The sequence below is a fragment of the Rattus norvegicus genome, chromosome 13, assembly GCF_036323735.1.
Source record: "Rattus norvegicus strain BN/NHsdMcwi chromosome 13, GRCr8, whole genome shotgun sequence".
In the NCBI taxonomy this organism is placed as follows: domain Eukaryota; kingdom Metazoa; phylum Chordata; class Mammalia; order Rodentia; family Muridae; genus Rattus; species Rattus norvegicus.
Window position 1 is genome coordinate 97445121 of NC_086031.1, and position 26793 is coordinate 97471913.

At 43.3% G+C, this 26793-nt stretch overlaps 1 protein-coding gene and 1 pseudogene across 4 annotated transcripts; both read right to left on the minus strand.

Annotated features, from left to right (window-relative positions):
* Positions 1-1797: 1797 nt before the first annotated feature.
* On the minus strand, positions 1798-4696 carry LOC108352623 (60S ribosomal protein L7a pseudogene; annotated as a pseudogene).
* A 1919-nt stretch (positions 4697-6615) lies between these two features.
* On the minus strand, positions 6616-26478 carry Brox (BRO1 domain and CAAX motif containing). Of its 4 annotated transcripts, none has more exons than NM_001025669.1 (13): positions 26337-26399; positions 24421-24537; positions 22481-22587; positions 21908-22004; positions 18686-18781; positions 17014-17086; positions 15576-15681; positions 14684-14773; positions 12798-12883; positions 11337-11418; positions 10907-11057; positions 9557-9716; positions 6616-8728 (listed from the first exon to the last, which is right to left on the minus strand). In NM_001025669.1, the coding sequence occupies exons 2-13, from the start codon at positions 24519-24521 to the stop codon at positions 8642-8644; spliced, it is 1236 nt and encodes a 411-aa protein (NP_001020840.1). In that variant the 5' UTR covers positions 24522-24537; positions 26337-26399; the 3' UTR covers positions 6616-8641. The 4 variants fall into 4 exon arrangements, with proteins under 4 accessions (NP_001020840.1, XP_017454324.1, XP_006250416.1 ...); XM_017598835.3 differs by lacking the exon at positions 26337-26399 and adding an exon at positions 25956-26229; XM_006250354.5 differs by lacking the exons at positions 21908-22004; positions 22481-22587 and having other exon boundaries at positions 26337-26478.
* Between the last annotated feature and the right edge of the window lie 315 nt (positions 26479-26793).

Consider the following 26793-nt stretch of genomic DNA (forward strand, 5'->3'; position numbering starts at 1 on the left):
ACCCAACAATGGAGGCCAGACCTGTGAGGGTTTGTTGTTTATTCTGATGTATCTATCCCTAACGTGGATTTGTGAGGTAGGAAGGCATATCTTTAATCCAGGCCTAATCTGGGTCACCCCCTGTACCAGAAGCCCATATAAGGCATGGAAGAAGAAAGCTTGGGTTTTCTGCCTGTTACCCTCACCCTGCTAGCAAGTCCACTTCTTCACTGGCATTAGAGCCTACTTCTCCAGGATTATTGCATGTATGAAGACCAGCTGAGACATCCAGACTCATGGACTAAACAAATATTGGATTCTTGGACCTTCCATTCATAGCCAGCCATTGTTGGACTAGCTAGACTGCAGCCTGTTAGTCTTCATTACACACACACACACACACACACACACACACACACACATATATATATATATACATACATATATATATATTATGGAGAGAGAGGGAGAGATTCATTCTCTAAGTTCTGTTACTCTACATAATCCTAGCTAATACAAGTGGTGACTTTAAAATACATCTGTTCATGTCTGCTTTGTTCAGAAAGAAAAGAAAATTGTAACTCCTAAAGAACAAGTCAACCTGAAAAGGGACCAGACAGAAATTCTGGAAATCAAGTATACATTCAACACAGGAAAGCTTGGGTATAAAGTAGTGAAGAAATTCAAGGAAGCTCTCAGAGTAGGGAATAAATATATGTGCGTTTAACACACAAAACAGAAAAAAAAAAAAAGCTCAGGATGCAGAGGCAGGCTATCTCTGTGAGTTCAAGGCCAGCATGGTGTACAAAGTGAGCGTTCCAGGCCAGCCAATGAGAACCTCTCACAAAACAAAACAAAACAAAACAAAACACAAAAAACACAAAACAAAACGAACCAAAGAAAGAGGAGAGCCAATGAAAAGCTCATGAACGAAAATACAGAGAAAAGGAAGTTATCGGAAAAACATCAGAGGCAGAAGCCAGTGTCAATCATTCTTAGCCTCTTCTTTAAAAGACTGAAAAATCAAATCTCATTATGTTATGAGCAGTACTAGCGTGATTGGATACACTTGTGTGCACACATATGTACTCATGTACAAAGCTACCTGTTATTACTCTTGGTGACACAAGGAAACCGTTTCTTATTGTTGCAAAGCTGAGTCGATGCCACCAACGAGGTCAGAGTTCTAGAATGTGTGGAAGGCATGTGTTAGATTCAGCTTCTGAGGCACAGTGGCAGAATACAGGGATTGCTGAGGAGACCTGAGGGGTCCACCTGTTGTCCCTGACTTAGTGACAGAGTTTTACACAAGAGGTTCAGGTAAATGACAGGAAGGGAGGCTAAGGTGAGTGCCAGATAAATAAGTAACCACGTAAGTTCGTTAAGACCAACAATATAAAAAGCATGACAGTATTGGACACATAGAAGCATGTGCCACGAGAAACAAAATATATTCTGTGACAATCCAAAGAAGATAAGTAGTTTCAGAAATTAACTCACATGATCTGTTTTTTCTTTCCTTGCTGTAACTAGTTACCTTTGCTGTTCTCAGCATGATAACATTTGATGCTAGAAGCTGTTCCACAGATGATAAACTAATCACACTCAGCTGAGGCCAAGCTGAGGCCCTGTGTGTGCTGACACAGAACTGTTCTTGTGTTTATAGGAGGATAGGACATGTTGAATTGTGGGAGAGTTGTTATATTTACATGGTCAGCATTGACCAAACCTGGTGGCTCCCAATCTCGACTTTGTATTAAAAACACCTGAGTCCTGATAACAGTTCCAAAGAGAGGCTCTGCAGGCCCCTTGGATCATAGCCCCTGGGGGATTCTGTGAAACTGTCCAGGTGGGTGATCCCAGCTTGCAGGTCAATGTGATGACCGGTGTATTATAAGAAGAGTTGGGGAAGAAGTAACTTTCAAATGCAAGCAAAGATTTGTGGAAATCATGAGGTGGTGGATTACAGAGAGCTGAAACTTCAGGCCAGTTCCAGAATGTTCTGTGCACTGTTTTTCTAGGAAGACCCTTACCTTTTACTTCTGAGCACTGTGCCCTTAACCCAGTTTAGTGTCAATTTCTTTAGCCTTTGCCTTTTCCAGATTGGCAATGAGATCCTCAGATTTAGGACCCAGGATGTTGCCTCCCCAGTGGTGGCGGATCTCATCATATCTGTCATTATAATTGGTCCTAATACCGTCCGCCAGCTTAGCCAGAGCACCCTTGTCTTCCAAGTTAACCTGTGTGAAGGGAACAGTGGTGCATGTCTTCTTGTGGGCCAGGTGCCCCAGCCTGGCCTTTCCCTTGATGATGCAGTAGGGCACCCCCATCTTTCAACACAGGGCAGGCAGGAAAACCACCAGCTCAATGGGGTCTACATCATGGGCAATCACCACCAGCTGAGCTTTCTTGTTCTCCACCAAGGTGGTGACTGTATTGACCCCTGCTCAGAGGACAGGTGGTCTCTTAGTTGGGATGTCCCCTTTGCCAGCAGCTTTCTTCTCAGCTCTGGCCAGCAGCCTTTGCTTCTTCTCCTGCTTTGTCTCTGACCTGTACTTGTGGGCGAGCTTAAGCTGCTGAGTTTGCCTGTCCAGAGCCTGGGGGAACTGGTTAATGGCAGGAGGTACTTTGAGCCGCTTACAGAGGATGACCGTTTGCTGCTGCAGCCTGATGTAGCAGGGCCATTTGACGAAGCGTGTGAGATCTCTTTTGGGCTGGATGTCCTGCCCAATGCCAAAGTTCTTGGGCCTTTTCTCAAACAAAGGAGTGACCACTTTTTTGGCTTCCGGTTTCTTGACGACAGTGTGGCTGGAGCCACCTTCTTCCCCTTGGCCTTCTTTCCTTTGGGCATCTTGCTTGGCTGGAGGAGAGAGCCTAAAAAGCTTTAATATAAAGGTTTAAATAGGGTTTCACGGTCTGCTTGTGGTTGACTCATTCCCCTTAAGACCACCCGAATACAGATGACGCCAACCACACAGATAGCCTATCACAGTTTGTCCTCCGTGTGTGACAGGCTGATGACAGCTGTTGACTCTGAAGAAAACACCTGTCATGCTTCTTTGTAACAAAAGTGTTTTCTGTATTCACCAGACAATCATTCGATTTTTTTGTTTTTGTTTTTTGTTTTTATTTATTTTTTATTAAATTATTTTATTATTTACATTCCAAATGTTGCTCCCATTTCTGGTCCCCCCCTCCCTGAGCGCTTCACCCCACCCCACCGTCTGAGAGGATGCTCCCCAACTCGTGACCCACCATTTTTAACAGGGGGTTCCTAGAGGTTGGAGCTCATGGCTGATTTAGAGAAGGATTTTTCTGCCACCTAATGGGCATTTGAAAACATGCCACACAGAATTCACCTTGTTGAACACTGTGGCTATCTTCCAGCCTAATACTGATGTTTCAACATCGAGGCAGCATTTCTCTTTATATCAATTCCTAGGTCAAGTACTTTATGTATCAAGCTTTTTAACCCTTTCAACTCTCCTGAAGACCTTTTCTTCTTTCTTAAAAACCTGACTCAAAGTGATCAGGATACACAGTGTAATAAGCAGACCACATCCCATCCTTGAACTGCACTTCCTTGAGGAGTCTTCCACAGCCACAGTGGACTGCTCTCCCCGCCCTTTTCTTTTGCCTTGGGATCTTTTTGCTTTGGTCTTTAACTTCACCCTATCCAAGGCTCCTCCCCCACCCCCAATCTTTCAAGGAAGCTTTCCACTCTTTTCATTCAGCCTTTATTCAGTGTTCTCTTGTCTTTTCTCAGGAACACCACACTCATTTCATACACGTTGCCCCCCTTAGGTGGTCCTCAGAAGAGCAGGTGCATTTTTACTTTTCTGCTGCTCTGATCAAACTCCACGACCAAGGCAACTTAGAGTTTATTGGGCTTATGGGTCAATAGGGGGTAGAGGCTTTGATGGTGGAGCGAAGACACGGTGGTATGTGTCTTGAGCAGCAGCTGAGAGCTCACTTTTTGGCTCACAAGGAGGCAGAGAGCATACTGGGTATAGCGTGGGTCTTCTGAAACCTCAGAGCTGCACCTAGTGAACTCTACCCCCAAATGCGATCACACCTCCTACCCTTTCTCAAACTGCTCTATCAACTGGGACCAGGAATCCAAGCCTTCGAACCCATGAGAGTCGTTCTCATTCAAACCACCACATTCTACTCCCCGGACTCGTGGGCTCATGGGCATATCGTAATGCAAAAAATGCATTTAGTTCAACTTCAAATGGCCTATAGTCTTCAGTTTCAACACCGAACCAAAGTTTAAAATCTCTTCTGAGATTTAAGTTTCTTAACTAACGAGTTGTAAAAGCTTACAGCAAATTACATATGTCTAACATATAATGATACAGAATATACATTATCATTCCAGAAGGGAGAGAGCGCTGAACCAAAGCAAGACTAAAACTCAGTAGGGCAAACTCCAAATGCCATAGTTAATGTGATCCGGTGTCACAAGGCTTAGATGGCTCCACTTGCCTGCCTATCTATTAATACCCTTGTTTCTTGTGTGCTGGTTGCCTCATGCATCTCTCCTTCATAAATATCCCATAGCTGTCTTCAGTGCAAGGCAGGTTTCACGTCACAGTTACACATAATGGCCTCTCACCCTGTAATAGTGGGACTGTCCACCACATACTGTCGGGCCACAGCAGCTCTCCTTACCCTCAGAGGAAGGTCTACAAACCTTTACTCCTGAATCCTTCATGACTCCAAGCCGGAGCCACATGGACAACACTGCCCAGTCCAGCAGCCCACTTAGGACGGAGCCAACTCCTCCTGAGTTAAATTTGCAGCAGCGCTCGTGTGTTGTCGCTTTTTAGGGGGAATTCTGTTAGGCCTTTGCTCTTCAAGAGCTGGAGGCTTATCTGGCTGGGGACTCGTTCTTTACTTCACTGCAGACCAGGCCGTCCCTTAATCAGCTCTTAGCACAACATTGTTTTTTCCCCCCCTCCTTAAACTATATTTTCTATTTCTTTCTGCTCTCTTGCTTTTTGATAAATCTGCATTAAGAATAAATAAACTCTAGTAACCACACAACAGATTAAATATTAGGTTATCTTGAATCTCCACCAAATATCTAGATAAAACATTTCAACTTAGCCCCAGGCAAGTTCTTAGGACAAGGGCAGAAAGCAACTACATGGTTTGCCAAAATACCACAAGAATGCCTTCTAGTCCAGTTGCTAATATTCTCCTCTAGAACTCCTTGAACTGGACTTCTATAGTCCAAATTGCTCCCAGCACTACTGTCTTCTGAGCTCCTACTAGGACGGCTCTTTAACCTTTGCTCATGGTGTTCAACTGATTTTATAGTTCAAAGTACCAGAGTCTTTCACTCTTCAAAAACTCACATGGCTAGGTTCGTGAGAGCAGTAGCCCACTCCCACTTGGCTGCGACAAAACACCACAGCCAAGGCGACTTACAGAAAACAGGAATTAAGCGTCCAGATGGTTCGTCTGTGATGTCATGGTAGAACGCTGGAGCAGCAGCTGAGAGCTCACATCTTGATCCAGTTTGAAACTTCAAGCCTATATCAAATGAATCACCACCTCCAACAAGGCCATACCATTTAATCCCTAAGTTTCACCAAAGGGGGACCAAATGTCATATACATGAACCTATGGGGGCCATTCTCATTCGAACCACAGCAAGTGATTTTTTTCCTAGTTTGCTGCTGTCATCTTCTGTCCAGTGATGTCCTTCTCCTGATGTATGGCTGGAATTCAGGATTCACTTAATGAATCATGCAATTGGTTAAATTTAATGAGTATGGGAAGGAACTATGTAACGGATTACAAAACACAAACACAATATTTTCTGTTTTTAAACAATTTTAGTATTTTTCTTGTTATCATCTATACTCATTTCAATTGATTTATGTACTAAGAAAGCACATGCTGGTTCCTAACTTGAAGGAGGAAGGCATCTGACCTACAGTCTGTTACTACTTTGTTTTCACTTATCATCATGTTTGCAAATGGATTGGGTTACAACGGCAAAGAGCCAGCATTGGGTAATTTACACAGGAACTAAGCCACCCTCTTCTAGCCTCCACGGTTCCCAATTCAAGATGTTGTGTGGAGGTCTAACCTGTGCTGAGCACAACCTCACAGAAGGAACTGGAGTTGTGTGCGCACAGCAGCAGAGTCAGTGAGAAAGAACAACAGGGACAAGTCCAGTGTAAGCCGCTATTGCTGCTCCTCAGGACCACGGGTCTCCTGGGATGATCTCACACCTTCATCTCCAGCATTAACTATGTGCTTATGTGCAGCTGTGTGCCCGCTTCTGGGCATTTCCCAGTTCACATCATGGTAGACAACACATTACCTGGTCTGAAATCCCAGAGGTAATGAGCCTGGAAGCTCCTTACGTGTTGCCCACTTAGCCCCAACTCACACAATACTGCACTGAATTGGTAAGACGGGCTCCGTGAGCTAATTAAAACTGCTTTTCACACTGAGAGGTGGTTAAGTACCAATATAAACACAAGCACAAACTAATATGTCAAGGAGATTAACTCAGGAAGCAAAGAGCTGACGCCAATGTCATTTAAAGTGTAACTACAGGAGAGAATGTTTACTCTACCAAATCTGCTACTAACAGATATCGCCACACAAATCCAGTGAATATGTAAGTAAAATTTATTATCATAAATAAAAAGATAAATCATATAAACACTGTACAGAAGTAGCATGTGAGCTGTCCTTGCCTGGTCTGAAATACATGCATCATCAATGTCCGGTTTCATCTCTCCACAGCCTTCGTGCAGTGCTCCTTTTTGGTGTCTCCCCAGACTCCCGGTACCTCTTCCAAACCTCACGTTACGGGATAGGCTTCTGGTGTTACTTCTGCAGTCAACTGTGACTGCTCATGCGATCATGTGAACACTGCCAAGTATGGGTTTTAACACCAGCATTTACTGCCCCTTACAGAAGCGCCGGACACAGTATGTGTTCCCATTTCATGAATGGCAGTTTAGTCCACAGAAACCACACTGAGACTACCTAGGTTAATGAGGATTAGTGCATGGAACAGGTCCTTTAGGCAGGGAGAGCGTAGACAGGCAGCAGCAAGTACTTGTTAAAGTTTTGTCAGTAACTGCCATTTAACAAGTGACTGTAGGAAGGGTAAAACTTAATAAGGTACTGTTTTCCTATAGGCAGCAAAAGAAAGCTCAATGCCCATTCAGTAGTTACTCCAAGTGTTCTGAAAGCTGCAGCCTCAAATGTTAGACACTGCAGGCTGTAACTAACATTTTAACTTATTAAGAAAAAACCCTTAGTGATTATATGTAGCTTTTCAAAGGCATATAAACTATGGTATATGATTTATTGATTTATCTTAATTGATAGGTATAATCGATCATTCCTCATCACGAGATGCATATTCCTGTTTCAATGCTTTATGCAGACCGATGTGTTCTCACAGGGCTGCTAAGGGGATGCAGTGGTCTGTGTATGTGCCTACACACTGCCTGGCACAGAGTAAGTTCTCACATACATTATTATTCCTATTATGTGAAGAAATCTGTCACCTAGAAAAGGAAGTTAACATCCCAGGAGAGTAACCAAGTAGGATACACCCACATCTGTTACTTGATGAAGTATCACACAGCCACCATTCCCAGTTTATGGATATAACCAAGTCCTTTAAGTGATACAACCCACTTTAAAGATCATAGTTTGAGTGTCTATATCCTAACCTTCTGTTGCTATGGCCTTTGGCCTAATGCCAAACAATTCTGATAGGATACATATGGAAGAAAACCATGTTAAAAACACAATGTACACCCAAATCAGGTAACAAAGGCATTTTCTTAAACACTTCTAACAAAGAAATTACCAGTGCGATCCAGGACAACCTGTCTTGGTTGAGTTTGCAAAGACTTTCTTTACAACATGCAACATTTTACTTCTTTAAAACACACGTCCATTCTTTTTCTCTCTCTACACAGAAGCACTCTAAATGCTAGTACAAAGCTTTACCCCTTAAGTAAAAAATCCATTAGAAAAGGTACTAATAAAAACCAAAACAAACCACTGTCTCAGTACTGAGGGTGGCAGGAACAGCACGGACTAAGCTGGGAAGCAGGCTGAGGGGCACAGGCCCATACTGCCGATTTCCAAGAACCTTACACGTTCTTGAAGACACTGATTTCTAGTAATTATAGACTCTGGTTAAGTATAAGGAAAGAATTTGGTCTGAGGTTTTCTGATTTAACTGCAATTCAGTTTCCCTACCAGAAGACTGAGCTAGAGTCAGATCTGACAAGTTGGTGAGGAGAGGCGAACTCATCTCTTTTCAAAGCATTCTTCTGGTATCAAGCAAGAAGAATAAACGTTTTTGTGAAAGTAGAAAAACATTAACATGAAACTTACTATCTAGAGTTCAAAAAAGTTCCACCCCCCACCCCATAGACGCTCGTTAGAGGCATAAAAACCAACCCATCCAAATGTCCTCATTGTAAAGCAGAGCCCGAAACAAAAGCATGAAATGCCTCTATGTTAAAAACCAAGAATAAATAAACTAAAGGCCAAGTCCCTCTAAAGCTGACAATCATCCAATGGGCTTCAGAGGAATCAAAAAGGTGAACTGAAGTCCCGAGGTTTCTCTTATGGACCAGCAGAGATTTCTAAGTGAGTGGCATTCTTATGAGACGGAGCACCCAGTGTCTTTCTGAGGTTTGATATCTGGTTCTTTTACAGGTTTCACTTCCTCTTCCGGTTTGGGTTTGATCTAAGGAGAAAGAAAACAAGGTAAATATGCAAATGAAGTAGAGAAACCCACAAAGATCTGCTCTACCTCAGACCTCCAAGGGCGCTCACTCTATCCAAGGATGCGGCTGAGGCTGCACCCATTTCAGATGCTCCACGTCCAGCAGGTCCTCTACAACTGTTCTAGAAGGAACGGCTCGGTGACGGGACCCTAGCACGTAGAGGTAATTTATGACAGCATAAGCTGTCTTTACAGGTTCTATTTTAGAGGCTTCGGGGCGGGGGAGCAAAGATGGCTATTTTAAGGAGCAGTTAATGGGGAGGTAACTGCATGACATATGCAATTTCAAGGGACTACTGGGGCTGTAAACCAATTCCTACTCTTTCTGTCACAGATACCTAGTCCTTTGGTAACTAAACATAACCCTTCCCATGGGAGCCACCATCAATGAGCGCACCACTGGTGCTTAGGTCTAAGTGAGCGCAAAAGCGTCTGCTTTACTCCTGGAGGACTAACGGAGAGCTGGAGTTAAATCCAATCTTCAAATGCCCAGGGTCAAAGGAGCATTGCTATAGCAACATCAACACGGCGCCTTTTCCCCACGCTCTTCTTAGGGAGAGCACTGACAGTCATGACAACAAAACACTGTTGAAAACAAAGTGAGTAATTACACCAGAAACCAGAGGATGCCGACGGCACAGGGTTACCTGAGAGCAATGTACACCATCGTAAGCTCACTGAGGATTAGACAAACGCATAGACCTGCTCAAGTAGACAAAGACCACAATGCCGGCTCTACAGTCTTCTTCTCTACATTCTATGACTGTAAGGAAAAACCTGTTCTCATACACTGTCATCCTTGGGTCTCTTGGTGAGATCAAATGCAGCCAAGGCTTCTGGTGTCCAGAGAGCACTCATAGGAGGAAATTCAAAAGGCACAGGCTCTACCAGGCCATAGTTCGCTTTCAGTTCCAGTTGTGGGGCTTCTGTTGGAATTTTTTGAAAGTAACTGCAAAAAACAATTTAAATAGTGGTTTATTCGTTATTCAGCAAATACTTGAGAACCTAATATGTTCAAGGCCTACAGTGAGTTTGACAATTCTCTGCCCTGAGGCACAGTCACGTGGGCAGCTGATAAAGTAGGGAAGCCCTGTCACAGACAGCCCAGTGCAACAGAGCTTCCAAGGATAGAAAGAAGGGCCATGTGCCTGGACTTAGCGGCTCCATGTATTTCCAAGGGAAGTGATTAAACACTGAACCAGACAAGTGAAAAGTTCAGTGTGACCTAATGCAGGAAGAATAAAAAGAGACAGGCAGGAAAGGCACTGAAATACAGTTTGCACACTGATTTACTAACAGTCATAGTCCTCGTCTCTGAAAAGACCAGGAAGAATTAAGAGAAAATTAAAATTTCTTGCTTTATAGTTAACTCAAGCCAAAGTGAGAGAAATATGCAAAAGAAGTTGAAAACACACACACACACACACACACACACACACACACACACACACACACACACACTCACACACACCCTGTCTTAGTTAGGGTTTTATTGCTGAACAGATACCATGAACAAGACAACTCTTATACAACAATATTTAACTGGGGCTGGCTTACAGGTTCAGATATTCAGTCCATTATCATCAAGCAGGAGCATGGCAACATCCAGGCAAGCATGGTGCAGGAGGAGCTGAGAGTTCTACATCTTCATCTGAAGGCTGCTAGTGGAAGACTGGCTTCCAGGCAGCTAGGATTAGGGTCTTAAAGCTCACACCCACAGTGACACACCCACTCCAACAAGGCCATACCTCCAAACAGTGCCACTCCCTGGGCCAATCATATTCAAAGCATGACACCCCCAACAAACACATACTATACTTACATTGCACACACACCCTGCACACATAAGTAACATGGAAACAAAGTTAAAAGAAAGTGAAGCCTTTATGGGAGTGTCCTGATCAAATACATTTTATGTTAACAATTCACATTTAAATTTAAAACCTATTTTTATGACATCATCATATGCAGAATAAAGACCTCACAAACAATTTTATTACCAATTTAAAAAGGAAATTAATACTAAATTTAAACAAAACTTAAGACACATCTTTTGGGACTAAAGAACTACATTAGGCTGTTACTACTTTAACAATTGTGGCCGTGTGGTACTGGAGTTGAGCCATGAGCAATACTCACATGAAGCCATTTTCCCTCTGACACTTGTCCAGGGTGTTCTTCACAAGGCTTCCGAGCTTCCGAAAGAACAAGTGTCCTGATGGCTTGGCCGTTGGCCCTGGCCCTTTGGTCTCCCCGTACTCTTTGCACAGGGCTTCTGCCTCTGCGTACACTGCAGAGAGGACAACAGTCTCAGAATAGTATGTCCTGCTTCTGACTACTAAAGGGCTTTAAGTCAGCAACGTTAACTCCAGCTGTTCTCACACACTATGAAAGCGACGAATGCCAACACCATCGGAAGGCGGCATTTTCTCCAGGGTAAGATTTGTTCTCCTCCATCTTGCCCATTTCCTTTCAAGAACTCAGCCAGAATCTACTCATTCCCTTTAGAATGAAAGATTTTCTTTTCTTAAAAGGGAGTTAAAATTCTAATTCTAAAAGCCAAACTTACATTTTTCTGCTTCTTGGAGAGATCTGATTGCTTCTCCACATTTATCGCTCGCCAACAGAGTCTGGCCATGGTAGCAGTACGCCTGGTAAAAGAAACATGTTTTCATATGTTGTCTTCACACTTACATGTCAGGTAGGCATTGTCAGTCAGCGCTTGGTTATTGATGTAATTCTTTGTATCATTTACTTGAGGTAAGCTCCACCCCACACCTCTGTCCCAACAAAAGGTAGAACTAGGTCCAGCCCTGAGGCAAAGTGGATTTCTAATCATGTTCCAAGAGTAAAACCAGCTAGCTGAAGCTTCTTCTAAAAATTAGGCAGAGGTAAATAAAAGAGTAAATTATTGGTTATGCATATGTAAAGAGAGAAGGTAGTGAGTGTGTGTGTGTGTGTGTGTGTGTGTGTGTGTGTGTGTGTGTATGTCCTACAGCATAGTCTGCTGGAATTCAGACTGTGTTCAGAACCCTTCAGCCTCACCTTCAAACACTAGGGCACAGGTTTTAAGAAAATGCACACCCTGAAAGTCTAGTGTTTACAATCTGTTGGTGCAGACACATGGTGTTGGGCAGCACTAAGTTGGAAAACATTATGACGTGTAAGGGATTAAAAATACTTAACTCTGAAAAAGGTTTTAACTGCCTCTCTCATGTTAACAATCTTGGAACACGTTTGTGGTTTAATTAACTGGTGAGGAACTTCTAAAAGGCACATACTGGTGGTTTTCACCGAGGTGATATACACTGCATGGTATTTACCCAAAGATTAAGATAAAAAACCAACGACAGAATCAGTGTGAGGATAGAGGGGATCTGAGTGAGGCAGGGCATTGGAGGTCAGTCCCTGCCTCACCTTCCCCTGTCTGAGGCAGGGTGTCCTGTTGCTTGCTGTGAGGTATGCAAGGCTAGCTGCTGGTTTCTGTGCCTAGTAGGCTGCTGGGAATATAGATGTCACCAGCTTAACATGGCTTCAGGGGATCTGAACTCGGGTCTTCACATTTGCTTTGTAAGTACTTCACCTAATGAGCTATCTTCCGGCCATTAAGAGGAGAGTTTGTGGCTGTCCTTCCAAATAGACAGGGTAAAGCAGCTGAGAGAATTCTCCAGTCTCTAGCCTTTGTTTTAGATATAGCAATTCCAGCTCTACAACTAACCCTACCATTTCCTTCCTTCCACCCACTACTGCCACTGAACATTCACTGAGAGCTGCCCGTCACTGGTGGGTTGCTAAGGATTAGTGGTGAGGTGAGAAGGGGCTGGAGAGATTGTGCTCTCTGTCTGCAGGGCTCCCTGTGTGCAGGGCTCCCTGTGTGCAGGGCTCCCTGTGTGCAGGGCTCCCTGTCTGTAGGGCTACTGTGGAGAGTGAGCTCCCTGTGTGCAAGGCTCCCTGTCTGTAGGGCTACTGTGGAGAGTGAGCTCCCTGTGTGCAGGGCTCCCTGTGTGCCGGGTTTGTCACTGGCACTTACATAAGCCGTGTAGAAGCACATCTTCAGGTGAAGGTATTTTCTCCACTTAGCAGAGTGTGCAGGCTCCAAACTGGACAAAGTATGATCTAAAGTTACATTTTAAAAAGCAAAGTATCATTTCACCCTGTTTCACTGGAGCACTGCTTAGCTCCTGTGTTCTGGTGCTAAAAGCAGAATGCTGTCTAAACTCAAGCTTTCATACATTAAAAAACAAAACAAAATACTAAATACTTAACATGACTTATTTCCCCATAATTGCATATTTGAACAATTTAAATACCTCTTTAACTTGACGGCTAATATAGCTTTAAGTTAATGATAAAATGTGACAGAACTAAGAATTTCAACGCAAATATTTATATTATAACTTTAAGATTGTATACAATATAGGCAGGCACATAGCAGTCTATTTATTTGCCTGCCAGAAACAACTCATATTCATTCAACCACTACTGAACCTTGCATGAAAAATACACACTCACTCACTCCCATGTCCACACATGCTCACGTAATCCAAACACTTTCTGTCTTCCTTAGATTCAACTTCATTATACCGGCCAAACCTTTCTTCATATCCTCCAAAGCCAGTAAACACTGAGTCAGCCTAGCCATCACATAGCGAGCCCATGTGTGAGCTTGGGAATTTTCTTTCAGAATTAGGATCCAATCAAATCACACTCAGTTTGTTTTGAAATGAGACTAAAAAGCTACCTTCCTCTTGCAACCCTTCACTAACACGCTCACACTGTTCCGTTCTTTACATGACTGATGGCGTGTCCTACATCGTGACCTGACTCCTCTCTCAGACTGTGAATCTATTCTAGTCTGCTCAGCAACTGAACCAGCAGCCAGCCTCCAAACAGACCCAAGTGTGTTTCCTCCTCACAGGAGCCAAGATGGTTCCCACCTTCCACATGCCATAGTCAGCTTACAGGTGGTGACATATCACTTCACTGTCACCATTTAATCTAAGTAACATTACGCATTATGACACAGTTATAAAGATCTGGGTGAGTGCCACAGGCCTCTAGTCTCAGTACTTGGAAGGCAGAGGCATGTGGAATTTTGGAGTTTGTGGCCAGTTTGGTCTACTTGGTAAGTTCTAGGGCAGCCAGGACCACACAGGAAGACCCAGTCTTAAAAACTAACAAACTAAGTAACTAACTAAATACATACATACATATATACATACATTAAGACAGTTATAAAGACTGTAAAAACCAAAGGCTACCTATGACTGGACATAACTGGTGGAAAAGTCCATTAGGAGTCATCTAACACGTGAGCTATGAAGCTCTGGGGACTGACACAGCGCTCTACTCCTACCTGTATTTCGAGCTCTTCATATTTAACTTATATCGATTAATTCACAGGTACAAGTACACATCTGGTCTGAGAGGCGCATGCCCGTGCGTGTGCCTAATTTGGAGGCTATTCGTCTTGTGTTGAGACGAGCTCTCTTCACTTCTAGCTGGAACTTACAGATCAAGTGAGGCTGGCTGGTTAGCAAGCCACAGAGATGCCGTGTGGCCCCTCTCCTCAGTGCTGAGACCACGAGCACCTGCCCCTGCACTTGGCTTGTCTATGTCCCAGTGACTGGACTTAGGCCCCAGTGCCTGTATGGCAAGCACTTTCCACAGAGCTGGCTCCCCTTTCTTGAGACAAATTGTCAAGGTCATCCTTGATCTTACTCTATAGCCCAGACAGGCCTTGGTACAATCCTCCTGCATGAGTAGCTGGGCCACCAGGCCTGGCCTCTTATTTTAAAAAAGCCCAAAGACTTTATTCTAGTATTGTAATGGAAAATATGAGAATCTTTTCCTTCCTTTTGAGCAAAAATCAAACGAGTGTGAAAATCTAAGAGAGCGACAACGCGGCGAGCTCACCTGCTTTCTGATAGAAGCTGGCTGTTTCGTACGCGAGTGCCGCGATCAGCCCCGGAGCGTGCTTCAGCTCGATTGCTCGGGCGATGGTCACTGTAACCAACACATAGTCATCACTCTCTGAGGCCACATCTGCCTAGGGGAGTTCAGTCCTAACAGCACAGACAGCCTGAGGGCCTTTTTCCAAATTTTCATAGGTTTTCTAAGAATAAGTTTTAGTGTGAAAAGCACAAAATGAAGACACTGATTTTGAGTGCCTCTAAATAACTAGCCAATTATTAGCCACAGTACTATAAAATAGCACAACAGAAAGAAGGATACTTTCAAGGCAGTCCATTTTGAAACAGAGATAAAAATCTTGGGAAGTTACTTTCCTGTTTTCTGCAACTGAACGATGACGACTTCAATGAAAGGTCAAAGTGGAAGAAGAAAGACAGTAAGCACAAAGCAGGAGGAAAGATGAATTAAAGCATCGGTGTCTGGGCCAGAGCAACAGGAACACATTGTGCTCTTTCAAAAGAACCAAGTTCAGTTCCCAACGTGCACTGTGGAAAGCTTCAGGGAATCTGGTGTGCTCTTCTGACCCCCAAAGGCCCTGCATACATAATAGAACCCTACACATGAGTGCACACACATGCACATGCCTAAAATAAATCTTAAAGAATGAAAATCCAGAGATTACCATTAGTGCTGTCAAAAAAGGTATAAGATCAAAAGCCTTTAAGGAGCATTGGCTAGAAGGAACTCTCCTGCTGACGGCAAAGGGAATGTTAAAGATAAGAACCCTCACAACCAATTTCTAAAACCTGAAACTTAATCTGAGGATTAAAAACCAACATAAATATTCCTAAAAACAAACAAACAAACTGAAACCACCTTACAGTATTTAGGATACCTTCCTGAGCCTCGGCCTGGCACTGGATGATGTACGCATCGATGAGCCGCGCCTCTAAATCCCGCCCCTTTTCTGCTGGTGTCAGAAGTTTGGGAATATGACTTTCCTAGAGAGAACAAGAACACTGTTGTCAAAGGTGAGAAGATACAACTTAGAGAACATTCAAATCACAGACTCACTGGGAACCTAAGCAGACAGAGCGAGCAGCAGCCATGCGCACAGGCGTGGTGTGGTCCTGAGCGTTCAAAGTGAACGTCATAAGAAAGCCAACAGCAGGGCTGGAGAGATGGCTCAGCAGTTAAGAGCACCCAACTGCTCTTCCAGAGGTCATGAGTTCAATTCCCAGCAACCACATGGTGGCTCACAACCATCTGTAAAGAGATCTGATGCTCTCTTCTGGTGTATCTGAAGACAGCTACGGTGTACTTAGATATATAATAAATAAAATAAATCTTTAAAAAAAAAAAAAAAAAGAAAGCCAACAGCAAATTGTAGGTAATGGGTAGATTCCTTTGCCAATGCAGTGTAATGCAAAGCGCCTTTATCTTAGAAAGCCCTCAGCTGCAATAGTAACTGAAGTTCTCTTCTGCACTGTGAACTAACTGTTCATTCAGAGTGAGATCTAATGATGGGAAGAGAATACTCCAAATTCTACATCTAATTCAGGGTGGAAAGATACCAAAAGCTGGCTCCCAGGGGCCCTCAGTGGTCAGCAGTTGTAATCAGAAGGAATCAGAAGGGCAGTCTCACAAGAAGACACATTGTTTCCTCGGAGCCCCATGCCATCTTCAAGCCATCTGACACAAACAGCATGCAATGACTGGCTGGCCAGGGAGAGAGCTGGAGTGCAACCTCAGAGTCGGTTCTGTGGGGTTGTCACTGCTCCTGGCAACTGCACAGAGCAATGTGCAACAGGACGGACACTAATTTATCTGTTTTGTTTCACCCCGGGTGAAGAGACAGAAAAGGAAGCAGATGATTACAACTTGAAATGTCTTGGTATGAGTCAGCAGCGAGCTACTAACTAACACTCAGCCTTTGGCTGTAGCTCACCTATAAGGCAGTTAATATACAATGTGTACTTAGCTCAGACACGAGCACTCCACTCTGCCCATGGCCACCTAGGACTGCATCTGTGCTGGGTCTGCACAGACATTTCCTCAGACAACACAGCAGAACACGTACTCACGGGCACTACACCGTGCTGACAAGCAATGACTCAGTGTTCAGGATGTGCACGGCTTACATGCAGAGACCCCCATTTCAGAAAAGACATTTGTGAGTCTAGACTCTGCTATGGAGATGTGAAAGGGGCAGTCTGCTCTTGAACCGACTCCCCGTGGTCCCTGGAGGGACTGCACTGCCTCTTGCGACACAGTGGAGTTACTAATCCCTCCACACAGTTCGAGACAATGCCGCACTCCCACCCCCACTTTACCTTTAAATGTTTAAAAATCCCAGCTGCAATTTTTAGGCTTCGGTGAACTTCTTTTGCTTCATCTTCTGTTATGCTTTAAGACAGTAGTTGAGTTAGTCAGAGTATGAATCTTATTTCTGGAACCAAAAGCCAATACATTATCAGAACACTGGCTGGAGAGAGGGCCCAGTGGCTAACAGCACGGACTGCTCTTGCAGGAGACTGGAGTTCAGTTCCCAGCATCCATGTCAGACGGCTTTCCTTGAACTCTAGCTCCAGGGTGGCCCAGTGCCTCTGGCCTCTACATGGACATGCACACACCCATAGAGGAACACAAAATTTAAACGCATCAGAAAAACAAATTAGGTATTTGTGTTTATTATTAGTTTTCTTACTTAAAAAGAAAAAAAAAACTAATTTGACATTAAAAAAATAAAAGTCACTTGAGACATCCCAAGACCTTGCAGATGAATAGATACCTTGCCTAGAAATAAATGCTAAACGATCTTATTTTCTTTTCAGATTGCTCTGTCATAAACGAACTCAAACTATTGTGAACTTAATACACATGTAGCTACAGACACGAGTCTGGTCATTTGTATCATTTACATCAGCAAACGTGATTCATTTTTAAATGGCTGAGTATTATTATGGATGGATGAATCACAACTAATTTGCCAGTTTCCTAATTCTGTATCCCTGTTAGTTACTTCAACAGTTGTCTCACTTAATTTTACTACTCTCAAGAAAATAAGGTGGTTTCCTCTGTGTGCACGACTGGGGCTTCCAGGACAAGTCTGTGGGCTCGGTTCTCCCCTTGCATCTTCGTGGGTTCTGAGTCACACTGGGGCTTGGCAGGGACCTTTGCCTCAAGCTACCCCAGTGCCTCTAGTGTCCCGCTCTTCAGCCTTCTGAGCCTCCACATGTGCTTTATGGATTGTCTGTTCCCGTTCTTTACTTCATCTGACTTGATGGAATTTGAGATTACACATTTGAAACTGGACAACTTACAATGAACTGTGATGTTGTTAACTAATTTGTTATTGTTTTTAATCTTTGATTATTATTTGTAGTAGTTATATATTTTATTTGTTTCTTTCGTTTGGTTTTTCAAGACAGGGTTTCTCTGTGTAGCCTTGGCTGCCCTGATATACAGCCCTGTATACAAGGCTGGCCTCAATCTCAGAGATCCATCTTCCTCTGCCTCCTTGGGGCTGGGATTAAAGGCATCTGGAAACATGCCTGGCTTTGTTTATAGATATTAAATATAGTCAAATATTCACATTTTAAAAATTACTTCTTAGGTCTACCATGTGACAAGGTTAAGAACGTTTTGTCACAGAGTACAGAGGTTATGAGACGGCTTGCTGCACAAGCTGCCAACCTGGGGTGGATCTATGGAGCCCACATACAGGTGAGGGGAACCCACGTACAGGTGAGGGGAGAGAACAAACTCCACAGAGCTCACCCCTGACCTCCACATGCACCTTGGCATGTGTGCCCCTCTCCTACCCCAATAACAAAAAAATAAAAATCTACAAAATGAAGACTGAGCTGCACGGCTGCAGCACGTAAGTATGAAACAATGATTCTTCTGCTGACTTCAAATGCGACCTCCTCATAGATGCTGAGGCTTAAATTTGGTATTATTTAAAAAACAATATAGACACGTGACCTTTGCTTTCTAACTTACTTTTCTTTTCCAGCCAATCTTGAAGCATATTTTGTATACCACAGCGCTACATTAAATCCCATGGAAATCAGTTCGAAAACAGCATCCTGCTGGGCACTGGAATTACAAATGGAATCATTAAGTTCTGTAAATTCTGTGACACTCTACACACAGCTCCCTGGGAGAGTAAGTAGATAAAGGCCTTGCTGCCAAGTCTGACGCCTGGGAACCCACATGTCATTCTTTACATTTCACACATGCTCTGACATGCAGGCACATACACATGTACACATGGCCACACATACACCTAATAATGAAAATGCTGGAATTTTAAAAAAATTATGAAGACAGAAGCTTGTGGGAAGCAGAGGCAGGTGAATTACTACAAGTTTGAGGCCAGTTATCTGTATCATGTATTCCAGTCCCATTTTTGTTTGTTTGTTTGTTTGTTGTTTGTCCATCATTGTCTTCGTTTGCTTTCTATTTGCTAAAATATGCATGAACACCAACCAACTAACCAACCAACCAATCAACCAACAAACCAACCAACCAATCAATCAAACAAACAACCAATCAATCAATCAAACAAACAAACAACCAAAAACAACGTGGGGAAAAGGGGTTATTTCTTCTTATAGCTTGTAATATAACATGAAGTCAGAAGAGAAACTCAGGGCAGAAAGCTGGAGGCAGAAACTGAAGCACGGGTCATGGTGGAACACTGCCTACTAGTCTGCTCTCCGTGGCTTGCTTGGTTTCTTTATATAACCTGCCTAGGGTGGTAACACCCAGAGTGGGCTGTAGACTCTTCACACGAATCATTCATCAAGAAAATGCCCCACAGGCCAACCTGAGTTCCCTAGTTTGCACCAAGCTGACAAAAGATTAACCAGCACAAGTATGAACAACTATTTATTCTAAGACTCATCCTCAAAAGTCAGAAAGCTTAGGATGGAATCCAAAACATACGTGTGTGTGTGTGTGTGTGTGTGTGTGTGTGTGTGTGTGTGTGTGTGCGCGTGTGTGTGTCCGTCCACACCATGAGCATGTGTGGTCGTCGGAGGACAACTTGCAATAATTGGTTCTCTCTACCATGTTGGTCTTGGGGAGCAAGCTCCGTCAGCAGGCTTGCCGTCAACCACCCTCCCTCAATGTACCATCTCACTGGTCTCGGTTTTGCTAATTTATATGATGACTTATGAATAACTATCTTTTCTTGTGTGTGTGTTTCTGAGGATCAAATCTAGGGCTTTACATGCTAGATAAGTGTTCTACTATTAAGCTACAACCTTGTTTTAGAACACTCAACCATCTAAATAGTAGTATGACTGTCTGTGGTGGATTGAATAGGTATGGCCCCCCAGACTCTTGTGTTTGAATGCTTGGTCACAGAGGTACCACTATGAGGATATGTGATATGGTTGGAGGAAGTGCATCACTGTGGGGCAGGCTTTGACAGGCCCCTTCTGCTACCTGTGGATTAAGATGTAGAACTCCCAGCTCCTTCTCTAGCATCATGTCAGCCTGAATGACAGACTAAACCTCTGATACTGTAAGCCAGCCCCAATTAAGAGTTGCCATGGTCATGGTATCACTTCACAGCACTAAAACCCTAGGATACCACGTACTATAAGTTTATTTTTCCACTGGGCGTGGTGCTCACCCTAGCACTCTGGAGACGTAGTCAGAAGGACTGACCTGAGTCCAAGCCAGCCTGAGCTACAGGACAAATCTGAGGGCACTGAACTAGAGTGAGACTGTCTTGGCACAAAGACATTTGGAATAATTTCTACGTGTGAAGTAATCAAGTCTACAGTTCATATATACTGAGTATTGGATACTACTTAAGGTTACATTATTTCTTTTTAAATATATATATATATTTTAAGACAATGACTTGCTATGTTGCCCAGGTTGGTTGGCTTCTAGATCATGATCCTCCTGCCTCAGGCTTCCCCAGTGCTCAGTTTACTAGCATGTGCCACCATACTTAGCTTAATCACCTCACTATCTCATGAAATGCTGAAAAAAAAAATCAAGAAACAAACAAAAAACCAAACAAATGCCACCACCAAACAAAAACACAACAAAATACAAAAAACAAAACAAAACAAAAAAAACCCAACCGAACAAAAACAAAACAAAACAAAACAAAACAAAAAAAACCCCAAAAAACAAACAAACCAGGGTAACATGGAATCAATATTCGGGATGATGTTGGGAAAGCATTAAATTTATTTATTTCAAGCCATTTTATGGCCTGTTCAAATTCCCTGTTCAGAATCCTTAACTCTGGATGAAAAGCAGACTGATTATGTAGAGAAACACAGAAAAGGTCCTGGAGAACATCGGTCCTGAACACTGCTAAAATCCACATAACATGTCCAAGGACAGAAGAAGGTAAGCACAGCCGATGTCTTACAAGGTCTTCACCCTATTACATCCCTTATCCAGCCTGTGTTTCCTCACTGTGTTCCTCAGTGTCCTTTCTTCTTCATATCAGAATCTAGTCACGTAAACATTCCTGTCAGACCTGCATTACGTCTAGCACGTAGGAACGCAGTGTTCATCCTTCCACAGTGGGAGCTTGGGACTTGTGTTCTCCAATCCCTTCCTTTCTGTTGTTTTTACTTTATCCCTTCACATTTATTTATCTACGTACTTACTTAGTTGTGTTTTACATGAGCCACAAGACGTGTGGAAGTTAAAAGGCAAATTATTAGAGCTGGTTCTCTCCTCCTTCATGACGTTCTGGGAACTGAACTCAGTTTGTCAGGTTTGGCAGCCAGCACCTTTAAATACTGAGCCATCTTGGCGGCTCCCTTTCCAGATTTAATTAAACAAAGATCTACTGACATATTAAAAATCCCATTCTGTTTTTAAAATTAAAGGTTAACAGCACAATGATGGATTCATAATGGTTGAGTAGTGGAAAAGCTGTGAAGAGAAGTTTTAAGAGTAAAGATACAGCTTGAAAGGGGAGAAAAATGAAGCCAGTTTTGGATTACAAACTGGGTGCTATTAAAGGAGTATAAAGTTAAAATTCATGCTATCTCAAAAATAGATGTTTGTTTAGTAGAAAGACTTTTAAATTTAATAGTACATATTTTAGTTTAAATCAATGTTTTAATTAGTGTCCCAGCAAGTGAAAATATCTGTTAGTCTTCTATTTTTCCCCTTCAAATACACTAGCTAAATAGATAAAATCAGCCTTGGATTTAGTGCATCAGCAGTCCTGCTCACCTCGGAACATGTCCTTGTAATGTATCAGTCCATTTGAAATTCTGAATGTATCGTAATTTGCTTTCCTGGGTGGAGTCACCCACTGAATTTATGAAACCTATAAAAAGATGCAGTATATTTTAGGGTGGAACAAATATTATGTGTTCTGGTTAAAACATTGTCACTCCTAGCATGTGGACTTGGGAGGCAGAGACAGGGATCTCTGTGAGTTCAAGGCCAGCCAGGACAGAAAGCAAACTCCTGAACAGCCAAGGCTACACAGAGAACTCCTGTCTTGAATCATTCCCCCTCCACCCTCAAAACATATTCATGCAATTACTTTTACAGGTGTCGAAATGACACTTCTGGTACCATTTTCCCTTTTACATTTTATACATTCTCCTGGTAATAGAATATAAAATGTGTACATATCCAGTTTTCAGAATATTAGAAAGACCATGTACCACCACCACAATTCTGAGACCCATGCATTCCAAAATATCCTGGGAGATTAATCTGTCCGAATCTGAAAAGTTAAGCGTCTATTCCTCACGGTTGGTTTTTAAAACGTTCAAGTTTATATTGGTGACCAACCTTGTAAAAGAGAGAAATACAGGTCTGCGGCATTCTTCATCGTTTCTGGATTACAGCTCAAATCAGTGAACAATTCGAGGAGCCGAGTCCTGGCGGATCTCAAATCACTTACATCAACAAAGTAAAGTAAGTAAGTCATGTTTCCAAGACTACATAAAAACAGCCCAGAGGCTACAACGTAAGAGCATTAGAACAATACCCACAGATCCATTGCTAACTTGTTAAAGATAAATGGAGTTTCTAGTAACAACTGATTCAGAGGTTATTAAAAAACAAACTCAGTCTAATTAAAGGTACAATGCTAATTGTGCAATAGAACTAAATTGTGCAATAGAAATATACAGCAAGTTTGAAAACTGACTAGGCATGCCAACACCACCTGGAATCCCAGTGCTTCAAAGGTGCAAGACGGAGCCTTGGCTGCAGAGCCAGGCAGGTTTCAGTCACGCAGTCTACTGGAGACCTGAATCTATCAACACAAACAACTGGGTGCACTTAATATTCCTTCTTCGTTGTTTAGCCAACAGTTTGGGGAAAACAGAAATTTAATGCACCTTTAATTAAAATTAATTAATTATTAATTTAATAAGTATTTTTAATTTCTAAATTTGGCAATACCGTAAGAATAAATATACCCAGAAGAGGCAAAACCTTATGCCCATTAGTTTAAAATACCTAAGTTGCCCTCTACACACTATTCTTCACTGTTACAAAGGGTGTGGCATATCCACCTTTCCTTCTTGCAATCCCTTTACCCTGGTCACGGTGAGTGCTCTAGTTTCAAGATGCTCCTCCCGGTTAACATTTCTTCTCTATGTCTCCAGCTTTCTCTCACCTACAAATTGCCGGTCTTTGGCCTTCTGATTTTCACTGTTGAGATCTCTATTCTCACATGTTCAATGACTTCCTCTCCTAGATCAATGTACACCATCTCTAATGTACATCCACATATAACCCAGGACACAGTGAGCTCCAGAAAGCCCATTAGACAGCACTGAGGTAAGACATTTAGAACAGGTGTGAGCTGCTGAAGACTAACTTAAATTGTAAACACACAGAATGTTTAGCATTTTATACTGAGTATTTTCAAAGCCATTTGCACATGTGCTCATCCTAAACACAAGGCAGTGTTCGTGCACAAATGCACATGTGTGAATAATGCATGGGCAGTGTGAAAGCCAGGGGCTGGCTGTCTGGGTCTCCCGCTGAACCTAGAACTTGCTGTTTTGGCTAAACTTGCTGGCCAGGGAGCTCTTGGCTCTGCCTGTCTCCACAATCCCCTCATCCCCCAGTGCCTTGGTTCAGAGTTGTGCATCATCCAGTTTTTTTATGTGAATGTTAGGGATCCAAACTCAGGTCTCATGCCTATGCCTAAATCATATATTTTAAAGGCGTGCTTCCATCAACCTGAACCATTTTAAAATGAATTTAACTTCCTGCATGTTGAGCTGTGGGTGATGGAACACACACACACACACACACACACACACACACACACACACACACACACACTTCCAATCTAAGTTGAACAATTATCTGAACCTCAGCTCAAGTCCTTTCTCCTCTACTAACACTTTGAAGCCTATTCCAAATCATGGGACTCCTTCCCTGCTAGGAACACAAATCATTTACTGTCTGGCCCATTACCGAGACTCATATCCTATCTTATGGATCTGTTGAAATATTGAGTTTGACTTTGATTATTACTGCTTTAGCCCTTCTGGAGTTCACTTACTGATCTAAAATTAAGCATGTGGCCTAAATTAGGCAAAACTTAAATACCCCATGATTTGATCTTCGTTTGTCAATGATAAAATACAAAATGACTTTAAGCTACCGTTAGGAATGTACAGTACACATTTCTCTACCGACCATGGAACTTTAAAAAGGACCTTGATTCATCACTCGACCAACGCTTCCTAGGTTGCACTGACACTTACTTGCAAATCTTTGAAGCAGGAGGCCCAGTGATCATGCCATAGTAGTTGAAGGACACAGGAGCTGTAGCTTTTAATGGGTTCCTATGAAACCAGTGGGTCATCTTCACGCGATGTGCTCTACAACCACAAAAGACATAGAAGTCGACGAAGAAACATTAAATAGAAAAGAACATAGTAACGACTGGCTATTTTACAAATACATACATTTTATGCATAAGCCATTATACATAAAACATGTCTATAAATATAATACATGACAAATAAATTTTGTCTTGCAGTCTACACTTAGAATATGCCTGTATAAGAAAACTAAAAATTTTGTTTATAATAACTTCAGTGATAAGATACGGAAGGGCAATGGTATTTAAACGTTAATCCTCATTAAGCAAAAGCCATCTGCAGGTGTGAGTCTGGTATGTGTTCACTGGTCTTGGGGAGAGCCTTCGATGCTGACCCTTCGGGCTCCTGACTACACCTCTGGGAAGCAGAGACTTTGGTTAGATGGCTGCAAGCAGGAAGGTACAGGGCCTTCTGTTTCCTGTTTCCTTAACAAAGTCCAATGGATCCCTTCATTACCACTGTCTACTTGAAAGTAAATAGGTTTTTATATTCATTTTATTTTCCACATATTGCTGGTACCAAAGGACCTTGGTGGAAAACTTCTGTTCTCTAATAAATGGGTTGGGTATAAAATTGCCAAGGGTATTTTTTTATTTTTTTATAATAAAATGTAAATTGATCAGTAGTTTCCATTGTGAATGCAATGAAATGCCAACTTAAAAAACTGTAGCACAAAGGAAAAAACAGTGATGTGTGTGTGTGTGTGTGTGTGTGTGTGTGTGTGTGTGTGTGTGTGTATTTCCCTGAAAGTTCCTGGGTAAGTAGACACAGGAAGGCTCCAAACCAAAGCCTCACACGTCTCATTAGATTCCAGAAGAAATGCCAAAGCAATTCTAATAAGGCACATGTTATTTAAAGGCATTGCACAGCTTTCCAATCAGCGTTTATTACTGGGGAAGTGTGGGGATGGATGGGTGCAGTGTTCCCAAATATCTACATTATGTGTTAGGCTTACTCATGGCAAAATTGGTTTGGGGAAGCACTAGGTATTTAATGAACAGAGAATGTATTGTATACTCAGTGAAAGCCTGGATAGATTCACTTAGGACTCAAACCATTTCATATCACCAAAACTGCATCTATACAAACCACCTTCAAAATTTACACAAATGCGGCACTGGGTGAGCCTACCCTACTCTAGGGAAATTTGTGAAAATAAAATTTCCGCGACTGTTTCTTTTAATGACAGTACACTGCTCCATCCCTCAAACGCTCAGATGACCCGGCACTCCTTGGGTTTCAAGAAAGCTAAGGGTGGGGATTGAAGGACGACAGACACACCCATCCTCAGGAGCCTGCAGAGCCCCAAGTACAACCCGGAATCCAGAATGTCACCTGCCAGATCTCCACAACACTATCGGCCCGGCTGACAGCTCCTCCACCCTCGGGAGCTCCCCAATGCCCCCAGAGCCTACCTGTCATCTAGATATTGCCCGTGCCCACTTCCTGTTTACGGTCAGGCCTCTTCCTCCCTGTGTCCTCCTACTAAGTCAGCCGGCCGCGACCCCACGACCGGCCTCCAGGATCGCGATCAGGTCTTAGGGTGGCACTCCGACCCTGTCAACCTCGGAAGGACAAACAGATGACTGCCACTGTTCCGCATGTAATAAGCCCTCTAGCAGCAACCAAAGCCGACGCCGGGCTAGGAGAGTCGGCCGATCTAGACGCTAACACCATCGATTCTTCCACTGACTACCATCCAAGGGTGATGGTAGGGAAGGGGATGACCTTCCACTGAAGTTCAGGGACCAGAGGGGAGGGAGATCTCAAACTCACACGCTTTCTGACAAGCTTACCGGAGACCTCAGAGTCCGTAAGGCCCACTCTTCCTGCTGAAGGAAAGGGAAGGTGGGACGGAGTCCGCCAGCGAGACAAGGAAGGAGCCCAGTAGCACCGAGATAACTGGGCTAGAGCGGCCGGAAGTGCGGCCGGAGGAGAGCGTCACGTGACTGGAGACCGCTACTGCAGCGGAGGCGGTGGAGCGTGTCTCTGAGGGGCGCTTCTGCCGCGCTGTCGCGGCCCAGTCGGTTCTCTCCGTCTCCCTACCCTCTCTAAACTTCGTCTGCCCTTACTTCTCGAGCTTCTGTCTGGGCCCTAGAAAGGGAGGGATGTGGCCTGGGATTCCCAAGTTAATGCCGGATGCCACTGTAGCGATGGCGGCCCCAGCGGATTGGGGCGGCCTCAACCTAACTGGGGCGTGGTTTGGGGGCGTGGTCTCAGCGGGGCGGCCGCCTTGGAGCTGCAAAGTTTGGC

Excerpts from the sequence above, each read along its gene's own strand:
- Brox (NM_001025669.1), bottom strand. The coding sequence starts at position 24,521 with ATGACCCACTGGTTTCATAGGAACCCATTAAAAGCTACAGCTCCTGTG. Across the intron at positions 15,682-17,013 it reads GGATTTTTAAACATTTAAAG|GAAAGTCATATTCCCAAACT; the intron begins GTAAAGTGGGGG and ends TGTTCTCTCTAG. Across the intron at positions 8,729-9,556 it reads AGAGACCCAAGGATGACAGT|ATCAAACCCAAACCGGAAGA; the intron begins GTATGAGAACAG and ends CTTTCTCCTTAG.